Here is a 12,894-nt window from a genome sequence, read left to right as displayed (position 1 = left end):
ATACCAATTCGAAGATGGACATCCACAAAATAATACATACCATACGAAAACATAACATATCATACTAAATGAAGTGTCTTGGATTGACACCCCTCCCCCTCCATCGGTTCCTAAATGGACACCCCGCCCCTGCTGTGCTAGCTGTAGAAGACAGTGTCCTTCACCCCCAGCATGCGGGAGCGACATCATGTGCTAACACAGTGTCGCTTCATGTACCAGAGAAAACCATGCCCGACAGGCTTGGCAAAACACACCGTCTACCCGTAGCCCCCATCCCACTAGCACATCTTGCTTGCTAGTTAGATAGCACACGGTCTCACCCACGCCTCCCACCTGATGTGTAACGGACTAGCTGGCAAAAATAACAGACAGTGTACTTCGCTCCCACCTGCCCTCACCGTCGTCGTTAACAGAACTGCGAGAAGACAATGCCCTACAGTCAGAGACGAAGGACACCGTCTACTGGTGTATGGCCAGCTAGCTACCGTTGCCGCCCCTTCTTCTGTGGGGTTTATCGCCAGCTGCCATCCAATGGTACTGTGCATTAATGCACCTTCGGCCTGTCCTATCTTAAAAGTTGACATTATTAATTATAAAGATGCAGGAATGCCTACATGCAGGAACGCCCCGAATTGCAGGCCGCAATTATCTTGGTCCCGACAGAGATCATTGCGTCGAGGTTGATATGTTCTGGGTGGGACCCGGCATTCAAATAGACGATTCTGGGATTAAACTATTTTTGTTGTCACGCAGATGATTTGAAAACGTTCTGTTTGTCTACCTGTTGTATTAAAAGCACACATTTGTGGCATTATTTACACACTCAGAATTAGCTGCTTCAACTTCAGTGGCCTTCCTCTACTGGTCGGGCGTGTGAGTTCAAGTGTGCCTAGTTTTTGTGTGGTCTCGTTGAAATAGAGTAGGCAGAAAATCAAGTGGCAGTTATCTTTCCAAAGAAATGTACTTAAATATGATTAGACTGTAATTCACAGGAGAATGTCACAAGGAGTTCACATTTGCTTGGCATTAACAAGATATCCTCATGATGGGGATATCATGGAGATATCTTGTTTTTGGTAAGCAAATGTGAACTGATAGGCCATCAGTATGGAATCAGGTAGACTAGAATGGTTTAGAACAGAATAACATTGACTAGAATAGAGAAGGATTAGACAGTGTGTTCATCATTTGTCTTTCATTTAACAATTAATACTGGATATATTAAATAGTCTGGCTTAAATACAACAAAAATGATCTTCCCTGGAGGCACATTAACTTGTGGTGAGTTGCACAGACCACTTGTGCAGTAGGCACTCAATTATCTTACAATACATGTCTATTATTCATTAGTGAGAAAAAAAATGTATAGACTGACATCTCGTGAACTGTTGAGGAACTGCAGTGTGTGTGGCCGATAGACTGAAATGTCGACTGAATAAGGTTGAACCGGATGCTGTTTCATTTGTGTTTAAATTTGAATCATTAACGGTTTTTGATCATTTTAATCAATACAAATAATGGTTTCACTATTAGTGTGCTGTGTGTGTACGTTCTGGACAGGTTTCCGCGCCTCTCGAACGCTCTGGAATAACGAGAACGTTCATTTGCATACTTGCAGCTTGCGTCATTGCACAGGACGCTGCACTCTCTTGAGCAATGTAGTCGGAGAGTTCGAGAAATGGCTAGAAATCAGGAGTGCTATTTTTTAGGCAATGGGGATGGTATATATTCTGGTGAAGTACATTCAGATTCAAACATCGACTCAACGAGAATACTAAAGGGAAAAGAAAGCAAGAAAAGAGAAGAGATACGTTCAACAGACCTCTACATTCATAAACTGTAAGTAAAGGGGAATTAATTCAGGACCCTATTTTCATAATGGCTGTGACAGTTATAAACTTGATAGAATAAACAATGATGCTATGTTGCTTGTGTGGACATAGCTGATTTAGCTATAACATTATGCCAGAATATTTGGTTAACTAATAAATTAATAATATTATAATGATATAATATTATAATAACATTCATTGGACAGACTATGCCTACATTTTTTTTGTAGCATATTATTATTTTATTATAATTAGTTATTTGTTCATTTTAAGAAAATCTGCTCTAATTCTGTGAAGATAAAACAATATTATTCAGGAGTGTTCATAGAAAAAATGGAGGCCTGTTGTGAAAATAGTTTCTCTGTAATAGATTAGCAGAAATGATTGTGTCTAACACTAATATATATATTTATATATATATATATATATATATATATATATATATGTATATATGTATATAACACTAATATATAACACAAACATTGACAGCAGTGTTGTTTTCAGACCGGGGTTCAAATGCTTATTATTGTTTTTCAAGGACTTTAAAATACCAGTACATTTTGAAATATAAGTAGTTGAATATTGGAATGTGTTTGGAAATACATTTGGAAAGTGTTATCATGTATTTGAAAATACTCAAATACACAGAGAAGTGTATTTTAAAATTAAAATATTTAAATATTCCATGCATTTGAACCCAGGATTGTTTGTTCCTAGGTGTATTTGAAATGTATTTGGAGACCAGTATTTGAAAATAGATTAAAATAGTATTGAAATAAAATGATCCGAAAATACTTTAATTAAAGTTGCCACAATATTTGATTTTTTTAAAAACATTTATTTAACTAGGCAAGTCAGTTAAGAACTAATTCTTATTTTCAATGACAGCCTAGGAACAGAGGGTTAACAGCCTTGTTCAGGGGCAGAACGACAGATTTGTACCTTGGGGATATGAACTTGCAACCTTTTGGTTAATAGTCCAATGCTCTAACCACTAGGCTACGCTGCCGCCCCAAAATACTCAAATACACAGAAAATAAGAATTAGAAAAACTTAAATACGCATGTATTTGAACCCAGGTCTGGTTGTTATTCAAGTATATTTAGGCTAACATCTCTGTTGGTGGAGATTGTCATTACTTGCACCTAGGTTGTCGTAGAATAATATCAATTTCTAAAATATTATTTAATTCATTTGTAGGCAACTAACTCCAAACCATCAAGATGTCATCAGCTAAAGGCCCGTCTATCGGCATTGACCTGGGCACCACCTACTCCTGTGTGGGGGTGTTCCAGCATGGCAAAGTGGAGATCATCGCCAACGACCAGGGCAACAGGACCACACCCAGCTATGTGGCCTTCACAGACACTGAGAGACTTATCGGAGACGCAGCAAAGAACCAGGTGGCCATGAACCCCAACAACACCGTTTTCGACGCCAAACGCCTGATTGGCCGAAAGTTCAACGATCAGGTAGTGCAAGCCGACATGAAGCACTGGCCCTTCAAGGTGGTCAGCGACGGAGGAAAGCCTAAAGTTCAGGTCGATTACAAAGGTGAGAACAAATCCTTCAACCCAGAGGAGATCTCCTCCATGGTCCTGGTGAAGATGAGGGAGATCGCTGAGGCTTACCTGGGCCAAAAGGTGTCCAATGCAGTCATCACAGTCCCTGCCTACTTCAACGATTCACAGAGACAGGCCACTAAGGACGCTGGAGTGATCGCTGGGCTGAATGTGCTGAGGATCATCAACGAGCCCACGGCGGCAGCCATCGCCTACGGCATGGACAAAGGCATGTCCAGGGAACGCAACGTCCTGATTTTTGACCTGGGTGGGGGCACCTTTGACGTCTCCATCCTGACCATCGAGGATGGGATCTTTGAGGTGAAGGCCACAGCTGGAGACACTCACCTGGGCGGGGAGGACTTTGACAACCGCCTGGTCAGTCACTTTGTGGAGGAGTTCAAGAGGAAACACAAGAAGGACATCAGCCAGAACAAGCGGGCTCTGAGGAGGCTGAGGACAGCCTGCGAGAGGGCCAAGAGAACGCTGTCCTCCAGCTCCCAGGCCAGCATTGAGATTGACTCTCTTTTTGAGGGCATTGACTTCTACACCTCCATCACCAGGGCTCGTTTTGAGGAGATGTGTTCCGACCTCTTCAGGGGAACCCTGGAGCCTGTGGAGAAAGCCCTCAGGGATGCCAAGATGGACAAGGCCCAAATCCACGACGTCGTCCTGGTCGGAGGCTCCACCCGGATCCCCAAGGTCCAGAAGCTCCTGCAGGACTTTTTCAACGGCCGAGAGCTAAACAAGAGCATCAACCCAGACGAGGCGGTGGCCTACGGCGCTGCCATCCAGGCGGCCATCTTGTCTGGCGACAAGTCTGAGAACGTCCAGGACCTGCTGCTGCTGGATGTGGCTCCCCTGTCCCTGGGCATCGAAACCGCCGGAGGGGTCATGACTGCCCTGATCAAACGCAACACCACCATCCCATCCAAACAGACCCAGACCTTCACCACTTACTCCGACAACCAGCCCGGGGTCATGATCCAGGTCTACGAGGGAGAGAGAGCCATGACAAAGGACAACAACCTCCTGGGGAAGTTTGAGCTTTCTGGGATCCCCCCTGCCCCACGAGGAGTCCCTCAGATCGAGGTGACCTTTGACATCGACGCCAACGGCATTCTGAACGTATCAGCGGTGGACAAGAGCACGGGCAAAGAGAACAAGATCACCATCACCAACGACAAGGGCCGGCTCAGCAAAGAGGATATTGAGAGGATGGTGCAGGACGCTGACAAATACAAAGCTGAGGATGACGCACAGAGGGAGAAGATAGCTGCCAAGAACTCCCTGGAGTCGTACGCCTTCAATATGAAGAGCAGCGTGGAGGACGACAACATGAAAGGCAAGATCAGCCAGGAGGACAAAAAGAAAGTGGTGGACAGGTGCGACCAGACCATTTCCTGGTTGGAGAACAACCAGCTGGGCGACAAAGAGGAGTATGAGCATCAGCTAAAGGAGCTGGAGAAAGTATGCCAGCCTATCATTACCAAGCTGTACCAGCAGGGAGGGATGCCCACAGGTTGCTGTGGAGATCAGGCACGGGCCAGCTCTGGTGACAGCTCCCAAGGCCCAACCATTGAAGAGATTGACTAAAGTGAGGGAATTTTATAAAGGACTTTTCAAAATGCATTAGTATCACTGCATACAATTTACTATTCAGGAAATACTTTGTACTTGTAAAAACACACTGTACATCTGTTGATTCATACCATATTGCATTGCTGGACATTGCAAATAAAATGTATTTAAATATGTTTCTAGGTCTGTTGGCTGTTTTCCTGAATTCCTTCTCATCATAACACATTGATATATTCACATTTTTTACACAAAACCATGAAATATTGTAAACCAAACTTTGATAGACGGCTAAACCACCAGAGAGAACAAGTGAAGACACCCTAATGGCCACAATGTTTAGCTTATCAACTCTTTATTCTGCGATAACATCTGATACATTCACTATGGTCCTTCTTGGAAAAAGAGGCACAAATACATTCCTGGCACATATAAAAAAAACTATTACAGGTCACATTTTTCCTTACTTTGTGCTTATTGGTGTCAAGCTCAAAGAACCAAATACTGTATTTTTGACAGATTTTGAAGTATTTCAAGTGGAACTGACAGCATTTGAACTACTTTGCAGATATGAAACAAACGAACAATCATAATATCAGTAAAACATATCAAATTCCCAGTTTATGCTTCAAAACCAACTTTATAAGAGGTTTTTTAAAAATAGGTTCTATTTGACTTGAAATTCCATGTTGTACAGTAAGGCATTGTTGGCAGAATAGATGGATGCAGTTCAATGCATGATTAATATAATTCACCAATACTACATTTCTTGGTAGTCCAAAACATATTTCTATCAGGTTGTAAATTGTCGTTGGCCTAGTACATTGTTTGCTGCCTCCACCCATTCGGGATGCAGTGTTTCAGTTTCAATGACTTCATATTTTGAACAAAAACAGACGACTGTAAATAAGGCTGGGAATGTCAATACAATGAAACTATAAGGTGTTCACCCATACAATTATTATTTCATTCAATGAAAAACATGTTTTAAGTTCAAATGTTACAACAACCTATCGCTAAGTTGTTGTTATTTGGTGATAAATACTTTTTGATTAGGGTCGCAGCATATTATGCACATCTGCAAGCATAGCAGCAAAGGCTGGACAAATGATTGATCTATTTTGTTTTAAAACGTTAAGATGCTATATACAGCATATGAACATAAGTGGACATTATAAAGGGCCATATTCTTTCTAATAAAACAATGGCCAGTTTGAGTCACAGTTGCACGTTGTTTTGTAAAAGAAATAGCCTTTGTCTGGTGAATTCGTTGGGTACATTGACTTCAATAATTCAAAACCTAGGAGCCTCGTGGTTCTCACCACATTCCATAGACTTACACAATAATTATGACTACACCTGGAGGACATCCTCCAACCTATCAGAGCTCTTGCAGTATGAACTAACAAGTTTTCCATCCAAAGGATCTGATAATTAATTTAGTACTGAAAGCATAAGCTACAGCTAGCTAGCACTGCAGTGAGTAGTTGACTCAAAGAGAGAAAGGCAATAGTTGAAGCAGCATAGAGAGAGAGAGCTAGCTATATTTCATTTGATTTTTTCTTCTTCTTAGTATTCCTTTCACTTAGCTATTGCAGCTAATTTAGCCTACCCAAATAACCTGACTCAAACAGAGAGGAATGCTATTTATGTTAGCTAGCTGGCTAAGGCTATCCAACACTACAACTCTTCCAAGTCAATGTAAGCTTTTGGTTTTATAAATGGGCACCGGGGCCCGCCGGTTTAACTGCTAAACTACTTGCTGTACACTGTAATGCGTGATTGTACACTTGGGATTGGATTGTGGGTTTACTAATGTGTTGGTTCTATTTTGGTTTGTTTTACTATAACCTTGATATGGTGACGATGTAGGTTGTGTAGCGGTTAGTGGTTATGGTGTGAAGGTTTGGTAAGGAGAGGTTTTTGTGCCTAGTCACAGATAGCTGTTGTGTTGTGTACTGAAGTCCACAAGTGAAGGGAAAAGGTGAGAGGAGGAAAGCTTGTAGATGCGAGAATGAATTTTACAACAAGTAAAGTGATAATGCTCTATGTGGCTGCTATGAAATTTAACTGTGTGTGTGTGATCAGGGGTGTATTCATTCTGCCGATTCTGTTGCAAAATGTTTCTTAAACAGAACGGAATGGGGCGGGACCAACCTGAATGTATTTGTCCAATAGAAACTTTCGAAACGTTTTGCAACTATTTGGACTAAAGATTACACCCCAGATCATCAGCTAGATGCAGGCAAGCGTGTGCAAGGTGGGATTGAATGTGTCTCTGCCTGTCACCTTGATCACTCCAATTTGTCTCTCGACCTGTGCACCTACGGTATAAACTTTCATTTCTAGGCTATAGGTTGTAGCAATCTCTTGATTGGTTTAGGGAAAATTTGAGTATCATGGAGTAGCCTAAACCTATTGATGTGACATTGAGCTGGGTGAATGGGAATATGAATGACAGTCATCCAATATGCTGTAATCGAAATAAGGCCATGGTAATAAAAGGAAATCCTCCATAATCTTGAACGACACCAACCGGCACTGCTGTGTATATAGTGTGAAGGGTGTCCTCATTTAGTATGTGCATTGTACTGCAGTGCGGTATGGTAAGGCAACTTAAAGTGCGTGAAATCATAGTATTTTACTGTGAGCCATTGTTGCCATTAATGCTCAATCAGACCACCAGAGGGCATCTTTGAGCACATCTACACTCATAAGTATCCAGGGCTGAATACTTATGTAAATAAGGTATTTCTGTTAGTTTTTTTTATAAATATGAGACCATTTAAAAAAAAAAATGTTTTTGCTTCGTTATTATACCTCATAATAACAAAGCAAAAACATTTTTTTTTTAATTGTCTCATATTTATTAAAAATAAAAACAGAAATACCTTATTTACATAAGTATTCAGCCCTGATGATGAAAAAAAGAATTTCATACATTTTTAGAATAAGGCTGTAACGTAACAAATTGTGGAAAAAGTCAAGGGGTCTGAATACTTTCTGAATGCAATGCATATTAGCAAATACTTTAGCTACCATTTGTGTTTTTTGTCATTCAAATTGACAGGAGAATGTCACAAGGAGTTCACATTTGCTTAGCATTAACAAGATATCCTCATGATGGGGATATCATGGAGATATCTTGTTTTTGATAAGCAAATGTGAACTGATAGGCCATCAGTATGGAATATGGTAGACTAGAATGGTTTAGAACAGAATAACATTGACTAGAATAGAGAAGGATTAGCCAGTGTGTTCATCATTTGTCTTTCATTTAACAATTAATACTGGATATCTTAAATAGTCTGGCTTAAATACAACAAAAATGATCTTTCCTGGAGGCACATTAACTTGTGGTGAGTTGCACATACTACTTGTGCAGTAGGCACTCAATTCTCTTACAATACATGTCTATTATTCATTAGTGAGAAAAAAATGTATAGACTGACATCTCGTGAACTGTTGAGGAACTGCAGTGTGGCCGATAGACTGAAATGTCGACTGAATAAGGTTGAACCGGATGCTGTTTCATTTGTGTTGAAATTTGAATCATTAACGGTTTTTGATCATTTTAATCAATACAAATAATGTTTCACTATTAGTGTGCTGTGTGTTTGCGTTCTGGACAGGTCTCCGCGCCTCTCGAACGCTCTGGAATAACGAGAACGTTCATTTGCATACGCCTCGCAGCTTGCGTCATTGCAAAGGAATGCTGCGCTCTCTTGAGCAATGTAGTCGGAGAGTTCGAGAAATGGCTAGAAATCATGAGTGCTATTTTTTAGGCAATGGGGATGGTATATATTCTGGTGAAGTACATTCAGATTCAAACATCGACTCAACGAGAATACTAAAGGGAAAAGAAAGCAAGAAAAGAGAAGAGATACGTTCAACAGACCTCTACATTCATAAACTGTAAGTAAAGGGGAATTAATTCAGGACCCTATTTTCATAATGGCTGTGACAGTTATAAACTTGATAGAATAAACAATGATGCTATGTTGGTTGTGTGGACATAGCTGATTTAGCTATAACATTATGCCAGAATATTTGGTTAACTAATAAAGAAATAATGTTATAATGATATAATATTATAATAACATTCATTGGACAGACTATGCCTACATTTTCTTGTGTAGCATATTATTATTTTATTATAATTAGTTATTTGTTCATTTTAAGAAAATCTGCTCTAATTCTGTGAAGATAACACAATATTATTCAGGAGTGTTCATAGAAAAAATGGAGGCCTGTTGAGAAAATAGTTTCTCTGTAATAGATTAGCAGAAATGATTGTGTCTAACACTAATATATATATTTATATATATATATGTATATATGTATATAACACTAATATATAACACAAACATTGACAACAGTGTTGTTTTCAGACCGGGGTTCAAATGCTTATTATTGTTTTTCAAGGACTTTAAAATACCAGTACATTTTGAAATATAAGTAGTTGAATATTGGAATGTGTTTGGAAATACATTTGGAAAGTATTATCATGTATTTGAAAATACTCAAATAAGTGTATTTTAAAATTAAAATATTAAAATATTCCATGCATTTGAACCCAGGATTGTTTGTTCCTAGGTGTATTTGAAATGTATTTGGAGACCAGTATTTGAAAATAGATTAAAATAGTATTGAAATAAAATGATTTGAAAATACTTTAATTAGAAGTCACCACAATATTTGATTTAAAAAAAACATTTATTTAACTAGGCAAGTCAGTTAAGAACTAATTCTTATTTTCAATGAAAGCCTAGGAACAGAGGGTTAACTGCCTTGTTCAGGGGCAGAATGACAGATTTGTACATTGGGGATATGAACTTGCAACCTTCTGGTTAATAGTCCAATGCTCTAACCACTAGGCTACGCTGCCTCCCCAAAATACTCAAATACACAGAAAATAAGAATTAGAAATACTTAAATACGCATGTATTTGAACCCAGGTCTGGTTGTTATTCAAGTATATTTAGGCTAACATCTCTGTTGGTGGAGATTGACATTACTTGCACCTAGATTTTCATAGAATAATATCATTTTCTAAAATATTATTTCATTCATTTGTAGGCAACTAACTCCAAACCACCAAGATGTCATCAGCTAAAGGCCCGTCTATCGGCATTGACCTGGGCACCACCTACTCCTGTGTGGGGGTGTTCCAGCATGGCAAAGTGGAGATCATCGCCAACGACCAGGGCAACAGGACCACACCCAGCTATGTGGCCTTCACAGACACTGAGAGACTTATCGGAGACGCAGCAAAGAACCAGGTGGCCATGAACCCCAACAACACCGTTTTCGACGCCAAACGCCTGATTGGCCGAAAGTTCAACGATCAGGTTGTGCAAGCCGACATGAAGCACTGGCCCTTCAAGGTGGTCAGCGACGGAGGAAAGCCTAAAGTTCAGGTCGATTACAAAGGTGAGAACAAATCCTTCAACCCAGAGGAGATCTCCTCCATGGTCCTGGTGAAGATGAGGGAGATCGCTGAGGCTTACCTGGGCCAAAAGGTGTCCAATGCAGTCATCACAGTCCCTGCCTACTTCAACGATTCACAGAGACAGGCCACTAAGGACGCTGGAGTGATCGCTGGGCTGAATGTGCTGAGGATCATCAACGAGCCCACGGCGGCAGCCATCGCCTACGGCATGGACAAAGGCATGTCCAGGGAACGCAACGTCCTGATTTTTGACCTGGGTGGGGGCACCTTTGACGTCTCCATCCTGACCATCGAGGATGGGATCTTTGAGGTGAAGGCCACGGCTGGAGACACTCACCTGGGAGGGGAGGACTTTGACAACCGCCTGGTCAGTCACTTTGTGGAGGAGTTCAAGAGGAAACACAAGAAGGACATCAGCCAGAACAAGCGGGCTCTGAGGAGGCTGAGGACAGCCTGCGAGAGGGCCAAGAGAACACTGTCCTCCAGCTCCCAGGCCAGCATTGAGATTGACTCCCTTTTTGAGGGCATCGACTTCTACACCTCCATCACCAGGGCTCGTTTTGAGGAAATGTGTTCCGACCTCTTCAGGGGAACCCTGGAGCCTGTGGAGAAAGCCCTCGGGGATGCCAAGATGGACAAGGCCCAAATTCACGACGTCGTCCTGGTCGGAGGATCCACCCGGATCCCCAAGGTCCAGAAGCTCTTGCAGGACTTTTTCAACGGCCGAGAGCTAAACAAGAGCATCAACCCAGACGAGGCGGTGGCCTACGGCGCTGCCATCCAGGCGGCCATCTTGTCTGGCGACAAGTCTGAGAACGTCCAGGACCTGCTGCTGCTGGATGTGGCTCCCCTGTCCCTGGGCATCGAAACCGCCGGAGGGGTCATGACCGCCCTGATCAAACGCAACACCACCATCCCATCCAAACAGACCCAGACCTTCACCACTTACTCCGACAACCAGCCCGGGGTCATGATCCAGGTCTACGAGGGAGAGAGAGCCATGACCAAGGACAACAACCTCCTGGGGAAGTTTGAGCTCTCTGGGATCCCCCCTGCTTCACGAGGAGTCCCTCAGATCGAGGTGACCTTTGACATCGACGCCAACGGCATTCTGAACGTATCAGCGGTGGACAAGAGCACGGGCAAAGAGAACAAGATCACCATCACCAACGACAAGGGCCGGCTCAGCAAAGAGGATATTGAGAGGATGGTGCAGGACGCTGACAAATACAAAGCTGAGGATGACACACAGAGGGAGAAGATAGCTGCCAAGAACTCCCTGGAGTCGTACGCCTTCAATATGAAGGGCAGCGTGGAGGACGACAACATGAAAGGCAAGATCAGCCAGGAGGACAAAAAGAAAGTGGTGGACAGGTGCGACCAGACCATTTCCTGGTTGGAGAACAACCAGCTGGGCGACAAAGAGGAGTATGAGCATCAGCTAAAGGAGCTGGAGAAAGTATGCCAGCCTATCATTACCAAGCTGTACCAGCAGGGAGGGATGCCCACAGGTTGCTGTGGAGATCAGGCACGGGCCAGCTCTGGTGACAGCTCCCAAGGCCCAACCATTGAAGAGATTGACTAAAGTGAGGGAATTTTATAAAGGACTTTTCAAAATGCATTAGTATCACTGCATACAATTTACTATTCAGGAAATACTTTGTACTTGTAAAAACACACTGTACATCTGTTGATTCATACCATATTGCATTGCTGGACATTGCAAATAAAATGTATTTAAATATGTTTCTAGGTCTGTTGGCTGTTTTCCTGAATTCCTTCTCATCATAACACATTGATATATTCACATTTTTTACACAATACCATGAAATATTGTAAACCAAACTTTGATAGACAGCTAAACCACCAGAGAGAACAAGTGAAGACACCCTAATGGCCACAATGTTTAGCTTATCAACTCTTTATTCTGCGATAACATCTGATACAATCACTATGGTCCTTCTTGGAAAAAGAGGCACAAATACATTTCTGGCACATATAAAAAAAACTATTACAGGTCACATTTTTCCTTACTTTGTGCTTATTGGTGTCAAGCTCAAAGAACCAAATACTGTATTTTTGACAGATTTTGAAGTATTTCAAGTGGAACTGACAGCATTTGAACTACTTTGCAGATATGAAACAAACGAACAATCATAATATCAGTAAAACATATCAAATTCCCAGTTTATGCTTCAAAACCAACTTTATAAGAGGTTTTTAAAAAATAGGTTCTATTTGACTTGAAATTCCATGTTGTACAGTAAGGCATTGTTGGCAGAATAGATGGATGCAGCTCAATGCATGATTAATATAATTCACCAATACTACATTTCTTGGTAGTCCAAAACATATTTCTATCAGGTTGTAAATTGTCGTTGGCCTAGTACATTGTTTGCTGCCTCCACCCATTCGGGATGCAGTGTTTCAGTTTCAATGACTTCATATTTTGAACAAAAACAGACGACTG

At 41.5% G+C, this 12,894-nt stretch overlaps 2 protein-coding genes across 2 annotated transcripts; both read left to right on the top strand.

Moving 5' to 3' along the window:
• The first annotated feature begins 1,408 nt into the window (after window positions 1-1,408).
• Window positions 1,409-5,153, top strand: LOC109893310 (heat shock 70 kDa protein-like). Its single transcript, XM_031834007.1, has 2 exons — window positions 1,409-1,839; window positions 3,033-5,153. Exon 2 carries the CDS (start codon window positions 3,056-3,058, stop codon window positions 4,988-4,990), a length of 1,935 nt encoding a protein of 644 aa, XP_031689867.1. The 5' UTR covers window positions 1,409-1,839; window positions 3,033-3,055; the 3' UTR covers window positions 4,991-5,153.
• A 3,313-nt stretch (window positions 5,154-8,466) lies between these two features.
• LOC116375858 (heat shock 70 kDa protein-like) lies at window positions 8,467-12,172 on the top strand. Its single transcript, XM_031834008.1, has 2 exons — window positions 8,467-8,887; window positions 10,052-12,172. Exon 2 carries the CDS (start codon window positions 10,075-10,077, stop codon window positions 12,007-12,009), a length of 1,935 nt encoding a protein of 644 aa, XP_031689868.1. The 5' UTR covers window positions 8,467-8,887; window positions 10,052-10,074; the 3' UTR covers window positions 12,010-12,172.
• Window positions 12,173-12,894: the final 722 nt, after the last annotated feature.

The sequence above is a fragment of the Oncorhynchus kisutch genome, linkage group LG10 (genome assembly GCF_002021735.2).
Source record: "Oncorhynchus kisutch isolate 150728-3 linkage group LG10, Okis_V2, whole genome shotgun sequence".
NCBI lineage: Eukaryota > Metazoa > Chordata > Actinopteri > Salmoniformes > Salmonidae > Oncorhynchus > Oncorhynchus kisutch.
This window is presented reverse-complemented; position numbering and strand designations above follow the sequence as displayed.

Coding starts and splice junctions, on each gene's coding strand:
- LOC109893310 (XM_031834007.1), top strand. CDS start 3,056: ATGTCATCAGCTAAAGGCCCGTCTATCGGCATTGACCTGGGCACCACC.
- LOC116375858 (XM_031834008.1), top strand. CDS start 10,075: ATGTCATCAGCTAAAGGCCCGTCTATCGGCATTGACCTGGGCACCACC.